Source organism: Colletotrichum siamense (assembly GCF_013390195.1).
Source record: "Colletotrichum siamense strain Cg363 chromosome Unknown KSG_Cg363_contig07, whole genome shotgun sequence".
Taxonomy (NCBI): domain Eukaryota; kingdom Fungi; phylum Ascomycota; class Sordariomycetes; order Glomerellales; family Glomerellaceae; genus Colletotrichum; species Colletotrichum siamense.
The window spans coordinates 4,529,857-4,550,823 of NW_023501020.1; the positions used below are offsets into that span (position 1 = coordinate 4,529,857).

The 20,967-nt window shown below is 52.2% G+C and overlaps 6 protein-coding genes across 6 annotated transcripts; 1 reads left to right on the forward strand and 5 right to left on the reverse strand.

Annotated features, from left to right (window-relative positions):
• Positions 1-7: 7 nt before the first annotated feature.
• DPH2 (2-(3-amino-3-carboxypropyl)histidine synthase subunit 2) lies at positions 8-1,540 on the reverse strand (the record flags this gene model as incomplete). Its single annotated transcript, XM_036643391.1, has 1 exon — positions 8-1,540. One exon carries the CDS (start codon positions 1,538-1,540, stop codon positions 8-10), a length of 1,533 nt encoding a protein of 510 aa, XP_036492076.1.
• Positions 1,541-3,713: 2,173 nt separating this feature from the next.
• On the reverse strand, positions 3,714-4,482 carry CGCS363_v011543 (uncharacterized protein; the record flags this gene model as incomplete). The annotated part of the gene is made up of 2 exons (XM_036643392.1): positions 3,714-4,055; positions 4,213-4,482. The coding sequence occupies 2 exons, from the start codon at positions 4,480-4,482 to the stop codon at positions 3,714-3,716; spliced, it is 612 nt and encodes a 203-aa protein (XP_036492075.1).
• A 1,491-nt stretch (positions 4,483-5,973) lies between these two features.
• On the reverse strand, positions 5,974-6,279 carry CGCS363_v011544 (uncharacterized protein; the record flags this gene model as incomplete). The annotated part of the gene is made up of 1 exon (XM_036643393.1): positions 5,974-6,279. The coding sequence occupies one exon, from the start codon at positions 6,277-6,279 to the stop codon at positions 5,974-5,976; it is 306 nt and encodes a 101-aa protein (XP_036492070.1).
• A 6,411-nt stretch (positions 6,280-12,690) lies between these two features.
• On the reverse strand, positions 12,691-13,029 carry CGCS363_v011545 (uncharacterized protein; the record flags this gene model as incomplete). Its single annotated transcript, XM_036643394.1, has 1 exon — positions 12,691-13,029. The coding sequence occupies one exon, from the start codon at positions 13,027-13,029 to the stop codon at positions 12,691-12,693; it is 339 nt and encodes a 112-aa protein (XP_036492069.1).
• Positions 13,030-14,584: 1,555 nt separating this feature from the next.
• On the forward strand, positions 14,585-16,217 carry VCX1-0 (Vacuolar calcium ion transporter; the record flags this gene model as incomplete). Its single annotated transcript, XM_036643395.1, has 3 exons — positions 14,585-15,701; positions 15,775-15,995; positions 16,059-16,217. 3 exons carry the CDS (start codon positions 14,585-14,587, stop codon positions 16,215-16,217), a joined length of 1,497 nt encoding a protein of 498 aa, XP_036492072.1.
• Positions 16,218-16,478: 261 nt separating this feature from the next.
• On the reverse strand, positions 16,479-16,784 carry CGCS363_v011547 (uncharacterized protein; the record flags this gene model as incomplete). Its single annotated transcript, XM_036643396.1, has 2 exons — positions 16,479-16,487; positions 16,587-16,784. The coding sequence occupies 2 exons, from the start codon at positions 16,782-16,784 to the stop codon at positions 16,479-16,481; spliced, it is 207 nt and encodes a 68-aa protein (XP_036492071.1).
• Positions 16,785-20,967: the final 4,183 nt, after the last annotated feature.

The window sequence follows — 20,967 nt, forward strand, 5'->3', positions numbered from 1 at the left end:
TGTACATCTATGACCTGCCGGCGTCCTCGCCAACCGTGTACCCACGCGCAACACCACTCCTGCCTTCCTCGACGAGCGTGCTGGCCTCCTCGTCATAATCTGTCCCCAGACCCTGCCACGTCCTTTGCGACCGCAGGTACTCGGCGCCAGGACTCAGCACGCCGTTGATCGTGGCCACCTCGCCCACCTCCCGCTTCACCAGCGCCGACTGCGTCCCCGGCTTCGCGAGGCTCTCCCCGTTCGTCTTGGCCGTCTCATTGGCAGACCGCACCGGCATCCGCATCGGCCGGCTGCTCACCAGCTTGCCCGTGCGCAGGTCATACTCCGGCGGCGCCGACTCGTCCTCGGAGCGGTCGTCCTCCTCCTCGGGCTTGGCCGCGTCGTGGTCCAGCTTCTCGATGCCGCCCCACCACTCAACGCCCCATACCCGCTCGCTCTCGGGCTTGAGCGCGACCTCGAGCTCGAAGGGCGTGATGACGGGCTTGAAGAAGCCCGCGTCCTCCTCCACCAGCCCGCTCTCCCAGCACCCCACGACCACCCATCCGTCCACCTCGGCGAAGTTGGCCAGCTTGGCGGCGTTCAGCTTGCCCACCACGATGGTGTAGCTCTTCTTCCCGGCCTCCGAGATGCGCCGCCGCAGGAGGTCGATGCTCGGGAGGTAGTTGGACACGGAGAGCGTGTTGACGAGGATGCCGACCACGCCGGCCGTCGCCAGCGTCAGCACCCGCGCAAAGCGGCGGCGGAGCAGCGCGTTCGTCACCCGCGTCGGGTCGTCTGTGGAGAGGTTCGCGGTGGAGAGGACATGGAGGGAGGCCATGCGGGTCTGCAGCGCGAGGAGGAGCGCCGGCGGCGGCGTCGAGATGTGGAAGAGGGAGTACTGCGCGAGGTCGGCTTCGGGGGTCTCGTCGGCGGAGGCGCCGACGATTTTGCGGTTCGGGATTGTGCCGGCCGGGTTGTGGACGACTTCGGTGTGCAGGAGGTTCGCGTAGCCTGACTCCTGTAGCCTGGCGAAGAGCGGGGAGACATGGTCTTGGTACGTGACGTCGGCGACGATGATGACCTTCTTGTCCTTGTCGGGGAACTCCTTCGCAAAGGCCGCGGCGGCCTGGTCAATGTCGAGGGCGTGGCGCGTGAAGACGTAGATTACGGGTAGCCTCGAGGTCGGCGACAGGCACGAGCGGCCGTAGTGCACGACGACCTGCGCGTCGACGTGCTCGGCGGCGATCTCGTCGACGCAGCAGGCGCTGTAGGACGTGTCGGCGAGGACGTAGACCTTGTGGGTGTCGGGCGTGCCGAGGGCCTTGGTCAGCGCCTCGGCGACCCACGTCGCGTCGCAGAGCATGGCGTCTGGGAACTGCAGGCCGACGCGGGTCCAGCCCTTTTCTGTGATTTCGCGCGCGGTGCGCTCGATCTCGTAGATGGCGAAGAGGTCATCGTCGCTGCGGGACGCGAAGGGCGGGGGCTCGGGGGTCGGCGTCGGGTCCTCGAAGGTGTGCTCGGCGGGCGTCGAGAGGACGGGCGGCGCTGCGAGGTCTGCCATGGCCGCTCGCTGGGGCGTGGGAAAAGTTTTCGTTTGGAGGGGTGGTGGTGTGACAGAGGACGGATGATGGATGGCGGGGTTGTGATGGCGGGGTACAAATTGGAAAAATCGCGGTGAGCTCACCGAGTCACCGAGGTGCCACCTAGTGCCCGGGCATGGACCCGCCCCGGTGTATTCGAAACGTTGGCCTCTGGATTGGTTGGTTGGCTGCCCGCACCAGGGTTCATCCAGTCTTCACAGGTTGCCCCAGCTATCGTCCTCGCTACGTTTTCTTGCAGTTATTGCAATGCTTTACTTTCTTGTGTGAGGCAAATGTCATTATGTTGTTGCGAAGTGTTTTCAAATTCGAGCACTCAAATTGGCCATGGGCACGCCATGACAAGTCGTCATGACGAGTTATCATGGCAGCGGAATGCCGCCAACCCAAGCTACCGGAGACCTTTTACAAATAGTAACCCGAGTATTTTGAGTGTGTCTTAGATGCATTGTTCCACGCCCTGGCACCTCGTAGTTTCATGCTCTGTTCGTTATGTGCCTGGCTCTACGACTCCCGACTCCAAGTTTCCCGTTGGAAGATCGGCCATGCTGATGAAAAGGTGGTCCCATCAAGAAAAACGGCCACTCTCTTAAGATGATGTTCCGTAGGTGGATCGTCCCGTTCCCCCTACCAACCGCAAAAAGTCCTGTCTCCTCGCATGCCCTCCTTGCCACAGAGATCCATACTCCAGTCCCACCAATTCCTTCGTTCCTGTAGAGTACACTGATCAAGACAGGAAAAGGTGCACGCCGACCCGTGTGCTTCAAACTTCGAAGAGGTCTAAGGCACGCCAGTCTTTTTGCTTGATCGTGTTATAATTGAAACCCAGGCACTTGTGGTTCTCAGACTTGGCGCAACGCCTGGTGCACTCAGGCTCGTGAAGGGGCAAAGGGTCATCAGGCCCTCAGGCTCCTTGCTGCCAATTCCTTGGGCGAAGGAGGTGGCCGCGAGGCAAATCAGCGACAAAGCTTCAACCTTCATCTTATTTTGTAGTTTGTCAGGAACAGGCAGCAGGCGAATTGTCGCGGTAGATAGCATCTGCTGGGCCTGGCTTGTTCGAAGAATGCAAAGTCTTATGGGAGTTGAAATGAGCGTTGGAAGCTGGAAGAGGAAGTAGCCCGCAATCTGCCTGAAATGTGGCAATGGAGTGAAGGGGAGACATGAAAAGAAAAAGACGTTTGCAAAGGGCGTCTTTTAAACCTTTGAATGCCCTCCGGATACTCACACTTTAAGAACCTTCTTTTTGTATCCGTCTTTTGTATCCCGAGGTCCCTCCTAAACTGTTCAAGACCGGTTTCTCACCGGCTTCCAAAACTGTTCGTTCTCCTCCTCCTCCATACTCAGAGAGTGTCGAAGCTGCAACCATTCAAAAGCTTTGCAGCCCAAATCATCTTTCATTGTCCAGAACAGTCCTGTTCTTCAATTAGTTCTCTGCGGCTGTCACTGTTGGTGTGGCTCTCCTTGTTGGTCAACGGCCCGCTCCTGAAAACCCCCATCGCCCCTCCGCCCCTCGTTGCCTCCTTTGATAGCCATGGGCCTGTGACTGATTCAGAGAATACTGGTTTCTTATCTAGGCTGCGGCTACTATATCCAGCATAAACCCTGAGCAGCTAGTTCCTTGACCGCTGTTGACAGACTAGTGTCCAGCCAACTGGTCGAAGGTCCTTTATCTTGTAACATCTTCTCTCGAATTTCAGAACATCAGACCAGCCGCAACTCATCACCACGTCCTGGCTCCTTTAACGCTTCGAACAATTTCCATTATATTCACTCTTTGGCCCAGTTCGCCAGTAACATACGGGTTGGCTTGGGAAGCTCGACTATACCAGACTAAAACCAGGTTTTGGAGCTGCACATTGGAGACATCGCTTTCAATACTAATTTATTCAATGTAAACCCCTACCACCCGCCAAAACAGGCTTCAGTGCAAGCCATCTTGAGAGAGACCCTGCCGTCGCCAAGAATATAACATTTATCACCACAGACTGGTTGAGTATTGAGTAGTGACGCGTATGTGTCAAGGTGTGCTCGAGAGCAGCAGCCCGTGAAACGTCACAGGGAGCAGACTTCCAAGTACCCTCATTGTGTAATCACCTTTCTTTCGCTGAGAGAGAAACTTGAAGAGAACGAATAGCCTTATGCCCTGCCGCAGAAATTGTTGTTGTCGCCGAGCACGTGGTAGCCGTAGGTGTACTCCTTAGTGCTGCCAGACCACCAATCAGTCCAGCCTGAGACGTACCAGCCGCAGACGTTGGTGATGGAGGCGAAACGCTGGGCGGCCTCGTCGCTATAGCAGCTGCGTCGGTTGCCACCGTGGGAGAACAGGCAGAAGAAGGCGACGACACGCTGGCCGCCTCCGCTCGAGATGCCGTACAGGCGCTCGCCGACCCCAATTTCCTTGCCGCCGCCGCACTCCCACTTGAGTGAGTCTACCGCCCTGTCGGTGGCGCCGTGGTCCATGTTCTGGTTGCCGCCGCACTTCACGGCCACGTCAAGTTAGCGTTTACTCTTCCTTGACCCCAAGGTGGGAAAATTTCACGGAGCACCCTTCTCATAGTGTGCTCCACATCTAGGATGAATTTCGGGAAGACGGAGGTTTGGGTTTGTTCTGGAGGGCCCTTGAAATGTCACTTACGTCGTGGTACCAGTCACGCTTGCCAAGCGTAGCACCACCGGCACGATCGCGCGTATCGATAGAGGGAACGGCGCCGATGTCGCGAACCTCTAGATCCTCGATGGCCGTGTGCACGGCCAGACCGGAATCGTCGTAGGAGACCGAGTAGACACCGTCAGGGATGTCATCAGGGATGCTGAAGCCGCCGTCGAGAGTGCCGGTGGAGGTGAAGCTGGTAGCTGTAACACCAAGGCCCAGAAGACCGGAGATGATGATGGTCGAGGCACGCATAGTGGCGGAGGTAATGTTTGGTATCTGGTATTGGTGTTTGGTGAAACAGAAAAGAAGGGGAGGGGGTTGGCAAAGATTGAGTCTTGAGGAGAGGAGAGAGATCTGGTGCTTGTGGACTCTGAGCTCTGAAGATGAGAAGGAAAAAAGTCTTAAGTTGAGAGGCCTCGATGGTTTATATAGGCGGCGGATTCTAGCGCAGAGATGCCTGGATATCCCGCCCTATACTTACCTCTAATTTTGGCAGCAAAGTGCCGCGCACTCGAGAGGTTTGCATTTCAATTACTTTCTCAGTAGGAAAGAGGTGTACTCATTATCGCCAAGTTCAGCCCCCTCACTGACTGCCAAATGGGTCAGTCGCATCCGCTAAAGTCGTGAGGCTGGACCCAGAACACACCGAGATCGTCAACCTGCCAAGAAGCGTCGGAACCCATATATTTATTCGCTGACCAATGAGACCAATGTGATGCTGAGTTTCCATCACTACTAGTAGTCTCAGCCTTGTGTTCCCTATATGCCAAGCAGTTCTTGTGCTACCCAGCTGACTGCATCGTCGTTGCCTAGTACCATGATCGTCCCATTGAACCCACCTGTGCCGTAATCGCCTAGAGGAAAACGGAAAAAAAATACATGAGACTTGGTTAGGCGGATTCTGAAAGTCAGTTCTCGCCAGGAGCAGCTTGTGCGTGGTTAGCTGGCTCTAAACATGGAATGCACAATTGTGTCTAGCCCCCCTCACCCTCATTGCTGCGATGTTCCCTACCAAAATCTTTCAGATTTTGAACTGTACCTAATTCAAAGCTCTCCTCACAAGTTTTGCCCCCAACATGTGAGCCTCTTCATAGTAAACTCCCAAAGTCCCTTTGTTTCCTGACTGAATTGCAACTGAACTTTCTAGACTATGGGACTTGGCCGTAAAAACGTTGCGCGTTTCAGTTCTAAGAGCGCTGAAGTTCTGAATTCTAGTCATAGGCTGAAGCCCAGCCTGCTTTGAGGGTAGTTGAGAGGCCCGTTTCCGCAGCCATCCCCACGCGAAATACGCTTCGCTAGCGCATTTTTGCGGTATATAGAGAGCTCCCCTGCTAATAAATGTCACATACGACCATACCCATTGGAAAACTCGGGATCCCGTCCGCTCTCCCATAGATAAGCCAATGAGGGCTGGAGTAGTAGTCGGGTCGGTGACGACCGGCGAATGCCCGGTGTTGTATGTTTTGCTTTTTGTTGTCTTTCTTTCTAAACCCCGGCATGTACATTACAAAAGCTTGCCCGATCTGAATCCAGTCTTCGTTGTAGTTGGTTTCCCGTTCACTACGTAAGAGACTACATGTACAATCGCCTTCATGCACCTGAGATCATGCCTTATTCAGAACCATGCTAAGAACACCTGCCTATCTCATAACTAAATCTATGTCTACACGAACTGAGCACTTCTCTGTGGTATACCGATAACATGACCACCTGGAATATTCCAGATTTTGAGTACCCGATAGCTTAAGCCTTGAAGATGCCGACCTTGGCTCTGCAGCTCGAATCACCCCTGCCACCCACAGCCTCACAAGCCTTCCGAAATTTACAGTTATCGAAAGCTTCATAACCCAAGAATTCACTCTTATAGTGCTTGCATTCTAGATAACCCTTTTCGTAAATGCGGTTATATCGGCCGGCGTCGCAAATTTTACCAGTCAAGTCGTCGTTTCTACTGCCGTCTTCGTTCGTGCAGGTGCAGATCTTGTAGTGGTCGCAGGCTTGGACGGTCAAACCGACTGAGAGCATTGAAATAACGAATGAAACTTTCATGTTGAAAAGCCAATGACGTTTAGAGACACTTTGAAGTATTAGTTTGCTACCATTTACGCGAGTATGAACTAATCTACATACCAGCAAGAAACCGTGATGTGGAGCTCTGATGCAGTATTTGACTTGAAATCTAGTTTGGAGATCGGATGAACCTAGAAGGACTGAGAATTGAGTCCGGCTCGAGAACAATCAGCGCATTTATAAGTGGCGTTCTGTCGTTTCGAGAGCCAAAGGTTGAGATGGGTGGCATAGGTATCGGTATTGCCGATGTCTGCTCCTCAGTCTGTCTCCCCAATCCCATGTCACAGGAGAAGACAAAAACTTGGTAAGATTGAATCGACCCTCAAAACTGACTCAGCTCAAAATTCAGCACTACAGAACCGCTCGTGGACTCTAGCATCAACGTGATACAAAAGCTTCCGCCGAGCCTAGATGTAGACAGAGCCGCCGCCTGTTCGAAGGAAAACCCAATCCAGAGACTCGTTTCCGGCTGTGACCCAGAGCGTGCTTTCAAGGCCATGACAAGAATTATTCCGTGATCCTGGGAAGTCTTTCAGTGAAGCCCCTTTCCCTCTGGCCGCGGAGTCCGCGGCGCGGGATCCGCGGCGATCAAGAATCCGCAAGAATAATTTCGACGACTCGTTCTCAGATGATAGTGCCCGTGGACCTAGAGTAGCAGACTGCAACGCTGAACCGGGCCATGCTGAACCAAGAGTCGACGGCGGGTATCTCAATGTGGCCCGACGAATTTACGCCGCTGTGAAGGGGTACCAGTCATACATAACCAACGTCGAAACATCTCCCAAGTAAGCCCTACTATCAAGATCTCGTCCAACGCTCATCTATGAAATGCCCGCTCCATGTTAAGCTTCCCTGACAATCATGTACACTTATACAAGATCTTTTTCAAGGGTTTGAGTTTAGCACGTACCAAAGGTTGCGAGCCCTCTTTTTAGCGTCTTTCAATTCCACATCCAGATATCCAGGCGTAGCACTTGCTTGAAGCAGTCAAGTCGGTCGCGTGCCTAGAAAATGCCCCGCATTGTGCGACTGGTGGCTCAAAGTCAGAAGCATTGTGAACGAGACTAGACCATCTCTTCTTGATAAACAAAAAAGAATCCAACGAATTCAAAACGGGACTGATTTCAAAGAAAGTTGAACAATACTGCATTACTCGTATACTCGACTACCACAGATTACTACTACTGATATCCTCCACAAAACATAACGAACTGGGGTGTCTCAAATTCCAATCTTTCCATTACCAGAGGCCATCAAATCCAACTCGGCGGTTTGCTGAGATGCTGCTACTTGAGTAGACAGCTTAAGCAGTCTTCTGAGTGCCATCACGGTCGCCGAAGCCGGGAGGGGGAGGGGCACCGAAGCCGGGAGCGCCACCCTGGCCGGGAACGGGGAAGGGAGCAGGGAAAGCCGGGCCGGCGGGAGGGGGAGGGCGTCTGTCGCCGTCACGGTCACCGCCACGGCCTCCACGGCCTCGGTCGCCATCACGATCACCGTTGCCACCACGACCGCCACCACGGCCACCATCAAGAATGCACTCCCTGTCTCCGTTGCGGTCGCCGTTGTTGCTGTTACCGCGGTCGTCGGTGCGGACACAGCAACGTTCGCCGTTGCGGGTGCGGCCCTCGATGCCGTCACGGCAGTCGCGGTCACGGTCGCCGTCGCGATCGCCGTCACGTCCTCCGCGGCCTCGGTCACCATCGCGATCTCCGTTGCGGTCACCGTTGCGGTCGCCATCGCGGTCACCATCACGGTCCTTGCCCTCCTTCTTCTCGCCGTCCTTCTTGTCACCCTTGTCCTTGTTCTCAGCCATGGGCATGGGAGGAGCGACAGCAGGAGCAACGGGAGCCTGTCTGGCCGCCAGGGCGTTGGAATGGGTCAGGCCACTTGGAGCAAGAGTTAGTATAGTGTTCAAGGTCTCTTGTAAGCTTTCAGCTTGAGATACTCACTTTTGCTCGCCAAAGGGAGCACCGTTAGCGCCGAGGGTGGCAGCCACCATAATGATGAGAGACTTGCTGAAATGCATTTTGAATGTTGGACTCGGTGATTGAGCAGTAAGAAACTAGGGGTATCTTTGATATTTTGAGGAGCTGGAAGCTGACCTTGAAAGGCGCTTAATGTTTTGATTGTAGGTTGAATAGAAGATGTGATGAAGACTGTTGAGTGTGATGAGGAGATTCCAAAAGCAATTAGCCAGCGGATTTGTGCACCTTATATATCTCTTCGGCGTTCTGCAAGTTGAGTAGTTTCCGAAGCACCCCTCCTTGACCCTCGTGAGTTTTGCTATCCATGTCTCCAGTGATGACTGCACCCTCACATCGCTTCCGTACCTCCATCTCCAACAGTTCGTTTACCCAAGTGCCACAGTCAAGCATAAGCAGGAAACTTTCTCTTAAAGTCTATTATGCGGTCGGCACCCCAGAAAGGGCAATGTTGGCAGTGACCGGAGCCAATGAGATCTGCGTGGTGTGCGCGGACGACTTCCACTGACCATCGGGAGGCACCGCCGCCCACCCATTTTTGAGGCTGCAATTGATGTGAAGGATGTCCGCGTAAGGGCGAAATCAGGCTGTCGTAGAGTTTGAAAGCGAACTCCGTCTGATATTCTCTCTTCGGAGAATTATGAACATGCTGCCCAGCTTGGCCTGGTCGATTCGCACCTCCGCTGCTACCCGGGCCAGGGGACCCATTCCTTTTTCTGAGAAATGCCCCCAACGCCTCCTGGCTTCAAACTACTGTGACTGATGCAAAATTCACGAGGATTGACCGGTCGTTCATGCCAAAGGCGAGCTCTGGCCAGCTTGGCAAGCAACTTGGTGGCATCACCGGTCGCCGGAGGAATTGCTGCGTGATCTCGAACACGATTTCGTTGCTACGCATATCAATTTCTTGGCAGCGGCGATATTGCTCATCGGAACTAGGGTAGTATATCGTCACATTGGCGCTGAGTCACTGGGTTCGGTGATCGAGATTGTGGTGATATCACTAAGCTGTCTTGCCTCATTTGTAGAATATTGTATTTACTAAGACGCTTAATTCGACGACAGCGTGCAGTGTGTATAATCTTTCGGCTTATTCTTACATGAAGCTGCGCCCATGTTGTGACGTGGTAACACAACCACCTTTCTGCACTTGACCATGTTCGTCTCTCGCTCTTTACGTTGCTGAAGGGGCAACCACCACGCCAGACGTCAACCCGAAGACAATGAGAAAATAAAGTAAATCAATCTTGAAGGGGGGGTGCCAAGCTTGATCCATGCCATTGCGACACGTACACATCTGCTAAACAAAAGCTATGGATCTTGACGCCTCCCACTGAATCATGCGATTATCGTTGTCAGTTGCAACTGGTATCTAGGTTGAGTTCTTAGAATTACAGGGGGTGAAAACCTCCAAGCGTCCGAACGGCTTGCCTAGTAACAGAAGATGGTGTAGGCCCTTTCCAAAAGCAAAGTATGTTCGGAGGGTTGTCCCCGGCAGTCTCAAGTCGGGACCCGTCATCGTCTAGGCAGCGTTGCCGAGTTGGATATCGACAAGTTCTGAATTGTCTCGTAGAGAAACAAAGCATTCAGCTCATCAATAATCATGTATTATGTTCCTATAATGGAAAAGAGCCACCATGGGCAAGTCCGAAGAAGCCGGCGGATGAAACAACATCACGAGGAGCAAACTAGTCCCGAGAGGTGCACTCCGAAGGGTCCATGGGTAAATAAAGTGGTTCTACTTGTGCGACTAGTGTATCTTCCAACAGGCTTGGGGCATGTCTCTTTTACTCTATTTTGCGGAGATGGCGGAGCAAATTTCATGTTCCAGGTCATGACTTGGCCTGGACCGCATGGTATCTACTATGAAGCTGGTCGCTATTGAAGGTGACCCTTGCTTCACTTGAATACAAGCTTTGCATGTTCAGATGCAGTCAACTTCTCCAGACCAAAAAAACAACGCTCCATTAAGCCTAGATCAACAACAGCGTGGAGCGACAGCAAGATCCATTCAGCTTCCAATAAATGCGCCTCCAGAGATTCCGTGCTGCTGGCTCAATGTTTAATCTGATTCAGCGTGAACCTTTCTGAAATTGCCCCAGCGAAAATGTTTGGTTTCGTTTCGTCCTGGTATTAAGCTTTGGAATCCACCAGATCCTATTGGAGAACCGACTAGCGCACGTCGAAATTCCAGAGTCCAGACGACATTCGGAGAGAACCTGCATATCCGCTTTGACTCTTTGCCTCACTTTCTTTACCTTCAGATTAATGCTAAAAACGGTTTATTCCAAGTCCTCAATTTACAGTTGGCCGATACTGTGCTTTGACGATTCCATGAACAGTGATTACGCATGGTAAAGGATTCAGGCAAGACCCGCTTGTTTCCCATGAGCATAAGACTTGCAAATGGCAGCGGAAACATTGGAAGCCACGCGATCCAGTCTAGCATACCGCTGTTGGCAGGATGATCCAGCCTCACCTTCTAATGCATTATCAAACAATTCCAGACCCACGAAATGATTGGGGTGATGTTTCTCGACAATATGCAGTGACTAAGATGGTGCCCCCATTGCCCACCCGTGAAGCAATTGCAGGGTACAGGATTGCATGACCGACTTTACTTTGTAAAACGGCTCCCCTCACGCCGGGCATGTTCTTTGACGGGCTCGAGGCTTCACCGTTATGAAGTATATCCGAGTACGCGAGTTGACGAGCTTGAATACTATTCTGGGTCCTGGCTGAAGATTGTCTAGTTTTGATGTCACTTAACAGAATGAGGAATGAATTGGCTTAATTATACATTGTACCTTACACAACTGCTCAAGGTCACGGGGTATCGGGAGCTACCATGGGCATCTTCTACCAGCAACTCCTTGATGCCAAGCTCAAACATCTCATTCCGATCGAGCTGGTGAGTCTGGGGATCTGGTATTTCCCGTCAAGCTTAAAGCAATGGCGCAACAGTGTCCAGCTTGGGCGAATGACCCAGCCCTATCGCAGACACACATCAAGAAAAACATTATGGACGAATATCTTCCATGAGAGTAGCTTCGTCTCTAACTTCAACCCCTGGATTCTTCAGCATGTATAATGCCAGTGACGATTCGCCTGGTCCTTGGTAACAAGTCCGACAGGAGTCCAAGCATCGGATCCGAATTGAGCCTGCTGCCTGAGAATAACAGCCCATGCACCGGGGGAAGATCCGCCAAAGCCACCGGATGCACATCTCATACTTCACTTCAACCTGTAATAGCGATGATTTATTCTCGAGCAACTCTCCTGATCCTGGTATTGAAATCTTGCGATGAATGACTGACCAGATGGGTGCATTTCCTGCAGTCTACAGCCGTGAGAGTTCTACATGAAAGGGACGACAGTACCTACATAGAAGCCCTGGGCCCTCGGTTTGAGGTTGTACATTCTTGTCTCGACTCTTCTGTGGACGATGCTTTGATTGCTATTTTGAACGAGAGGTAGTAGGTTCGAGTTTGCGGTGAATGACGATAGCAGTGCATATTTGCCCCATGCCCTTCGAATCTTCGAATGCCTAATTAACCCAGAATTACCTCCATGCGGCTATCATGCCAATTGACCAGACTGCTGTGCCCTTTCGGATTAAATCTTAATTCTATTAAGCCAAAGTCCAGTTTACGGTGAGCGTGATGCAGGCATGATACGGTAATAGTGGCGACAATAGTCAGAATGGGTGGCCCCCTTCAGACGAGATGCGAGGAAGACAACGGGTGCCTCTTTCTAATGACCATCAGCGCATTTTGCCTTGCTAAATAAAGACCATCTTCATGTGATGACTGTGCATCAATTAAGCTTTGGCAGGCATGTGCCGCTTTCGGAACGAGCCACCATGCGCCTAGAAGAACAACCTCGCTGAAGACTTTCAGCCTGACTGATGCACCACCGCCGAGGCTGCGAGCATGGGGAAAATAAGCAGTCCCTGAAAACTGTAGTCGATGGACTTGAAACCGCTCGATTGGCGTGAAGCGCTCGCTATGATGAACCTCACATATCAGAGCCACGTTGCCTTATCAAGGTAACCACATAAGGCGTCACTGTGGATAAACAGCACATTGACAATTGACGAAACGTCGAAGTTCGTGTTCAACTGCTGGTGTTCTTCTAGATGAGCCCAATTGCAAAGGATCATAATTCCTCTGTCACATGGATCAACAACATCACATTGTAGCCATACCACAGCACAGACTGATGGTCAAATAAAGTGAAGCGTACCGTAGTAATACAGTCTCAATTTGTCCACGAGAAAACTCCGAGCCTACATGTCCGATGCTAGAATACCGCCGCCCAAGTAGCAATATTGAACTCCATGATCCCTTCGCAACGGTGGTATTGAGTTACTCGAATTCATTCATGCCCTGCCTTATTCGTGCTTCGACTACTCGAATCGAGAAGGATTACCATTCGTATCGGGACTGTCCAACCGTTTGGTGATATTGCGGGCCAGGTGAATTAGTTGCCGTAGCTGGAAGTCGGAGTCGTTCGTGCCGTTGTTGAGCTGCGCACCAACGAGACCTATGGTCTTGCACATGCTGATTAAGGTCTCTCGTGCCAGTCTTGAAGCTGTTTCGGGGGACGATTGGCGGTAGACACGACGGTCATCATCGGTAGAGAAAGACTCTGGCTCTCTCAAGACCGTAAGGATGGAAGGGATACCCGTCACTGTAGGGCTTTGGGGATCCCTGGGGCGTCCGGGGGTTGTTGGGCTCTCGGACATTTTGACGGGTGGGAGAAGACACTCGGTGGAAGTGGACGCCACTGTGAAAGTTGGTAACGCAAACTATGAGGGCTTAGCTAAGTGCGAGTTTATCAGAGGGAGGAGATACATACCTTGGCGATAAGTCTGTTGCTGAGTGGTTGTGGATGGAGCTCTCAGAACGTGGAAGTGGATAGATAGATGCTTTGATATGCTAGATAGAATGCAGCCAAGAGAAAAGAGGGGAGGTGACAGGTTCCTTTAATGTACTCGAGTTCGGAGCAAAGGTATGAACACATAAACAGAAGGCGGCGGGGTACCTGGTCACGAGATCATGCGCCTTTCTGAGTTTCGCGTCTGTCTCCTCATCAAACATCATCTGATCTCGAGAGCTCTTTCCGCCCGTAGGCGCCATAGCGAACGGCCGTTACCCTCCGTTTAAGGTTTTTAGCGTTTAGCAGTCAATTATATGCCCGTGATCAGAAACTGAAAAACGCAGCATCGAACTATATGGCGTGACATACGTGTCAGCAACTCGGCCGACTCGGTTTCGCCAGTCAAATCACCAGTCATTCGTCAATGACTACTAAACATCTTACTTTTGATATCGTGTGGACACCATAGCCGACACAGTTCATGTGGCTGGAGCTCTTGGCACCGACACTGCCGGCGCGTGGCAAGCCAAGCCTCCTTGATTACGAGTGTGTTGCTCGGGAGGGGTGTTCAGCCTTCGCGCGGACGGACTGCGGGGAAGGCAGCGAACATGGACCCATCCCGGCAGACGGGGGCCCAGTGCTGCCGGCGTCAGGTGGAGTTAGACAACGGCGCTCGGCCCTTGTTTCTTCATTGACAGAAAACCAGTCTCTCGGGGAACCGCAAGGAATGACGCCCGGAGTACGTAAGCATCTCATGTCTCATGTCTGTTCTGGAAGATCAAGGTACTTGGCATCTGGGGAAGCTGAACGGCTTCCGATTGACCGAAGCGCGTTGACATGCGCTGGGATAGCCTGTTCTCTGTTTCTTTAATGGCCGGCGGAAGACAAGAAGGTGCTACGAAGTCAATTCCTCTGAAGTGCGGCTCTGTCTCATAGACCACTTCAAACAATGAGTTGGTTGCCTCCGCGATTAATGGCACACATCTAATCAACGGCTCTCCAGGGTCTCGTGAACTGCTCAAGGAACGCGCCTCAACCCCAAACAACCCCGCAGCAACATGGCCGATCCAGACCATTCGGTCGCGACACGCAGCATAAAGATGATATTATTGCAAACATATTGGGTCACGCACTCTGTGCCGATGATACGTCGTGCCACTCTCGAAAGGGAATCGCTTATCTTAGTGCCTGACATGGGCTGTGTGAGACAACGCGCAGTGGTGCCAAGTTTCCACGCATGCCAAGACTTTTAACGTCGCGCTCATCTCGCGCCCACAACAAGCCTCCTTCGCTCTCGGTTGATGCTGAGAATTCCAACCGTTTTCATCTCATTTCCATCCAACGTTAACCTTGCCATTAACCCATCTCCATCGTGAGATTTCCTTTGCCACAGATCCGACTGCAAGATCTGTCCCCGCAACATGACGGACATCCACGGGCCCCGCCCATCGGAGCCGGCCGGCAACGGTGGCACGGAACACAGCCACGAGTCGACCCCGCTTCTCCCTACCATCGCGTTCCGAACTGTCCATCAGACCATCTCAAGCCGCATTGCCCACGAAGGCGAAAGTGGTAGAAGCGGTTTTCATCTCCGACACTTCCTGATTGTGCTGTGGCGGAGTTCGTGCACCGCTTCTATGCTGGTCAACTTCCTGTGGCCCATCGTACCAATCGCCATCGTTCTCAACTGCCTCCCTGGACTTCACCTATGGAAATTCGCAACAGCATACGTGGCCGTCGTGCCCTCGGCAAATCTTTTGGGCTTTGCTGGACAGGAATTCGCCCGAAAGATGCCCAAAGTAGCTGGTATTTTGATCGAGACTACGTTCGGCTCCATTGTTGAGATAATTCTCTTCGTGGTTCTTATTGTCAAGCACAACACTCACGAAGGAAACGGAGACGAGGGAAACTTAATACCCATCATCCAGGCTGCCATCCTCGGAAGTATCTTGACAAATCTTCTGCTCTGCCTTGGGCTTTGCTTCTTTTTTGGTGGAGTTCGCAACTCTAGCCAAAAGTTCCATGCCATCGTCTCTGAAGTAGGGACTGGGCTTCTCTTGGTTGCCGCGTTTGGACTTTTGATTCCGAGCGCGTTTTACTCAGCTCTTAAGGCTGAGACATGGCCGGAACTCCCAGGTCTCCGGATAACGTTCCATGAAAAGTTCACAGAAGGCACACTTCAAGCTGATGTCTTGCGCATAAGCCAAGCCACGTCAATTGCTTTGATCGTGGCCTTCTTTCTCTACATCTGGTATCAAGCCAGCAGCCAGCACAGCATATTCGACGAGGTAATTGAGATGGATGAGCACCGAGATGCCGACCGTGAGGAGGACATGGAAAAGCCCAAGTTCACCATGACGGAAACGGCACTAGCTCTCACAATCTCACTTGTGTTAGTGACACTGCTCCTCATTTTCCTCGTTGAAGGCATTGAAGAGGTCGTAGAAAGTGGGATACCCGACCAATTTTTAGGCTTGATTCTCCTCCCGTTGGTTGAGAAGGCTGCCGAGCACTTGACTGCCATCGATGAAGCTTGGGGTAAGTCTGACATGCCCTCGCCATCTTCAGTGAGAATTGTGTATCAGAACCTTTCTAACTTATACATGTATAGATGGAGTTATCAACGTAGCGCTCTATCATTGTCTCGCGCCATCAATCCAAACAGCTCTTTTCAACGGCCCCTTGGTTGTCCTTGTTGGCTGGTCATTGGGCAAGCCGATGGACCTGAATTTCGAAATATTCATGATCGGCTTGCTTGTTCTTTCCATTCTGGTTGTGGGCAACTTTCTGCGAGACGGCGAATCAAACTGGCTGGAGGGAGCTTTGCTCGTGGTGAGTTCTAGTCGCCCATATGCCATCCTAGCTGCATGTTTCCTTGTGTCCTAACTTTTGCAGGTCGTCTACGTCATTATCGCGATAGCATGCTGGTATTATCCGAACCCTGACGTGGCCACTTCCAATGGCCTGGAGGGGTCAAAGATGGTGAACATCACTATGACAGTTGACACTCTCCGGGAAATCCAGCAACTCCTGGCGACGAAGCTTGAGAATTAGAGATTTGGAAGCCGGACTGGTTTTGACACACACTCGAGACCGGATTTGGTCTGAATAAGCGCAACGAAAAAGCAAGGCAATACAAAGTTGTACATGAAGTGAAGGCGGAGGGTGATATGCACTGTAACATCACTCATGGAAGGGTTTATAGTGGGTGAGAATTTGGGTGTCGAAATTGAGAGCTTTTGGGATATCTAGCGTAAGTTGCATCGGCAACGCTCGCTCCGTGAACCGTCCACACAACACCTCGTCTTCATTCGCTCAGTAGACCTGTTGCTCCAGTCAGTCAATTACAATATCGGTGTGCTCTGAGATCTAACTTACTTGTGAAGTTGTGTTTGCTTAGCACTTGCAGTAAGGGGTGCCAACATCAGGCTTGACGCAGGCGTCGGAGCAGCCTCCGCAGTTGGCAGCGAGCTGCCACTTAGCGCCGTCGCAAGAGGCGATGGCCGCGTTTCCGGAAACACACTCGTAGCCGGCACCCTCGCAAGCGGAACCGACGGTGACCGCGGCGGAGACGGAGGAGGCCATGACGGCGAGGATGGAGGCAATCTGGAAGAACTGCATGATGGCGATTGAGATGGCGGAGTAGTGGAGATGAGAAGATGTTGTGTTGTGATGGCGTGATAAAGGAATTCACAATCGAAGAAGGAAACCATTGCTGTTTATATGATGGGAACTTCCCAGGTTTCCCTGAATACGAGGTGGAGGAAATCTCGATGATCCTTCAGGCGGTCAGCCCTCAACAAGGGGATGTGGAGGTGGAGGCTGTAAGGTATTGGGATGGACACTCCGGCCTCAACTCTGTGGGCGTTGGGGAATGCTGGACATCCTTTACACACGCAGCATTGCTCCAGTTTTTCAGGGCCAATATTGAATACTCTGCATCCGAAAACTTTGATCATAGGTGATGGATGCATGATTAGACTTCGGTGCGGCTAAACCTCTGCAGCTGTCGACGACACTCAAACTCTCGATACGCTGTCAAGAGGTAAGGCTAGCAAACGACAAACTTCAGACGTCAAGACGGTTTGAGTCAGGAGTAACGGGATACGATCTGATGAACGCGATCCTGTTTCCGGCGCCTGGAAGGGCTATCTCCGCGGTTGATCATCTTTGTATGTTCTCCAGCCAGCGGGGTTTGCGGGCCTGTGCTCGGTCAGACACCCCACCGATCGACAGGAGTAAACACGGGGTATCCGCTTCGGTACTCGCGGCGTTCCCGGGCGGGCTTCCGTACGGGCGTGTTGCATTACCGGTGGCTCACATGTAATTGAGCTCCCAGAGGCATGGGTAAAGTTCAAAGATCAGCGGATTTAGCGGTCAAAATGGGTGTGCAGACGTGGCATGGCCTTGGTATTTTAAGGGGAGCATGCCAACATAATGGTTCCAGAATAGGTACAAGCTTAGGCCCGCGAAATCCTCGTGTTGCAATATGCAGCTCCAAGCATACCGCGTATTCATCAATTTGCCTTTCTTGCTGAGCATAAATCTCAAGCACGGTGCACCTTCGTTGATGATAGATGGAAACCACTGCCGGTACTCAATTAGGTATGAAAAGCTTGGGTAATTAGACAAGATCAGAGACAATAGACATTGCCACTGTCCTTGTACTAGAATGAATAGCTAGGTCCGCCGTCAACAGGGTCAAGAGATACACTGCCCAAGTACATATCATTAAGAAACGCCCAACTCCAATCGTCTCCACCTTCCAAGAGCAAAGGGTCAACACCAGCGATATGTGATGGCGCCGAAGACAAAGGAGGAGACTGCATTTGCCCACTCATCCCAACTGTCCTTTCATCGTTTGGTGGTGGAATAATATGAATGTTTGCGCGGCCACCCACAGAAGATTGTTCTCCCGGCGGAGTTCGGAATGTTGTGCTTGTGGCATTGCGGCTGTTGTTCCGATGATGGCCCGGAACGAGCGATTCGACCCCACGGGCATCGGGTTGCGGGGGATGGCCCGTCGGCTCTGTTTCTCTGATAATGGAACTGTTACTGACAATTCTGTCGGATTTCACCACCCACTCCTCCAGCCCGCCTGTGTCGCCTCCCATCCGAATGCTTAGCCTCTCGCCCGATTGTTGAGACGTGGTGCGATGTCGGAGGTTGCGGTGGTAATCCTGGACCATGGAAGAGAAGTACTGATCTACTTCGTAAAATCTCGCGACGAACGCTGCTGCCACCCCCGAGTATCTGGCAAGTTCTGAAAGCGTGTCGAACATTACTTTTGTTGGGCCGAACGAAGCACTGATGGGTTGATTCTCGGCCATTTCGTCTGGCTCGCTCGATCGGCTACATAGATAGGCTTCTGTGTCCATGCGAGGGAAATGTTGTGCGTAGACTCCGGTGAACGAAGCAGTATAGATGACGAAGGCCACAAGAGGAGAATGTGGAAGGCGATCCTCGCACAGTTCAATCACGCTGGCGACTGTCTTGCTGGCCCCGAAAAGCTCCCGAGCGCTTTCTTCCCAAAACCCCGGAGGGACCTCCTCCGGTGGAAATGTAGGCTCATCCAAGGGACCAGATGGTCTGGTACATTTGATTGGAATGAAGGGTAGATATTGCCGGTGAAGCATTATCTTGCAAAGAGACATTAGAAGATGAAGTATGATGTATGTGCTGGATGTGCTCTCGTGGCGGAAGTAATTTGAAGGACTCAGGCTGAGAAAGGTACCTGGAGCTTCAAGAGTCTTACTAAAGGCGTCTGCCTCTCGACGTAGTTGGAAAAAAAGGGACTCGGGGTTCCAAGGTGGACATTGCTTGTCCAAGAACCGACCACCAGCACTGGAATACTGAGATATGCGACCCCATAGGTCGACTAGTTGGACAAATCGACCCAGGATGCTGGTTTCATCATGCAGTGACGAGTCCATGTCACCAGAGAACCATTCCGTGCTAATCTGACGGCTCAAGTCGAAGTCCTCTTTGGCGCAGGGTAATCGCACGTGAAGGTCATCTGATCGGATGAATGATGGTCGTTCTTTGCCACAAGAGATAAGTCGATCGAAGATGAAGCAGCTGAACATAGTCCTGCGTCTGATCTCGCGATCCACGATAGCGTCTTCAAGTGTTGCGTCGGCGTGGTGAGCTGAACTGTAATTGGCCTCGTATCCCAGCTTGAGTGCCTGCGCCATCCGTCCTGCTGAACCGACTAACATCCAAGCCCGGAGACCCTCGTGATTTGGCGAGATCCATTCATAGAGACCGAGCATAAGTAAGGCTTGTACACGCTCAACTGATCCGATGGAACACGCTGATACGAACGAGCCAAGAGACTTATCCAACGTTCTTGCAAAAGCTTCGGAAATACCTTGGTCCCCAAGACTGGGATCGTATGGGACTTCTTCAGAGCCGTTGTCGAAGTAATCGGCAAGCTCTCCATGATATCTCCCGGTTAAGGCCAGAAGACCGAGAAGGACTAGTTGGGTATCGAATGCTACCGACGCGTGGCCGGTAGTCAAGTCGTATATCCTGTTCTTGAGAGTCGGAACATGTAAGAATGAGAGCTCCGTGGCGAAATGACGCTGAAATGTGACCAGAGCCTTGTCCCATAGCGTCCTGTCAATACGACGGACGATGTCAATGTCATCGGAACGGAGAGCCCCATCCATCCGCGTGTGGGTCGCCCGTCTCGGCCTTTTCTGCCCGGAATGAGGTGTCGCAGTCTCCCGTGAATCCCGAGGTGCGGAAGGTGGATCGGGTCTCTTCAGTGGCGATGGGGCGGGCATCGGCCACACACATTCTTTCCGACCCTTGATGCAGTTCTCGCATGGCGCATCTAGACGGCCAGTGTTCTCGCACTTGATCTTGGAGCGTCTGCATCTTGCGCAAGCTATGCTGGACCGTATTCGCAACGGGCCCACCATCGTTCGGTCTGGTGCTTGGCGGGTGGTAGAATTGAGGATGCGGGACTCTCAGTCAGGAGCCGGAGAGTCTTCGAGATACTCACCGACAACCTGCGCTAAGCTCAGGAGTCGGTGAGGAACGAAACCGACGGAGTGGTTCAAGAGTCCGGTCGTGAGGGGTAACAAACAGATCCGGTGGTGTTGGCCCCCACTGACTCATTACTAAGGTAAGATAAGCCTCCAATCTTATCACCAGGTTGGTCCATGCCACTGAGGAGCGAGCATGGCTGAGCTTGACGCTTTTTGTTTTTGAGAAAGTCCAGCAATTTTCGATCTACAGAGTCCATGGGCGGTCGTTCGCCAAGACACAGGGTGAAGGGGTAGCCTTTGACTTTGAAAAACCAACAAGCTGCCGATGCAGATACTCTCATGGCTGAAGGGCAATATTGCATCCCATCCCCTGTTTTGACTGGTGGTTGCGCGGTCGTAGGACTTCTCGTTCTCCGCAGAGTTTTCTCGGTCAAAACACCGAGAAAACTCTTGTATCGATGCAGAATATACGAGGGAGAAACCGCACACATCAATGCGCTTGCTGCCTCGCACTGGCCTTTAAGAATAATTGAGCAGAAGCAGAAGAAAGAATCGTTGGCGAGTCGGCGAAGCACAAGATGCGCTAAGCCTACTTCAGTTAGCCGAGTCTTTCTCCAGCCAACAACTCAGGGGGGACCTCGTGGCAGTGAAGAACATTTACTGCGTTCGGATTGAGATCTCGGTAAGCCGAGAATTTCGGCATGCATAAATCGGAATGCCGAACATGGGTCCAACGAACTCAGTCAGTAATTACCACCATGGGATAACCACAATGAACCTATCCACAAAAGTCGATAGCGCCTGAAATC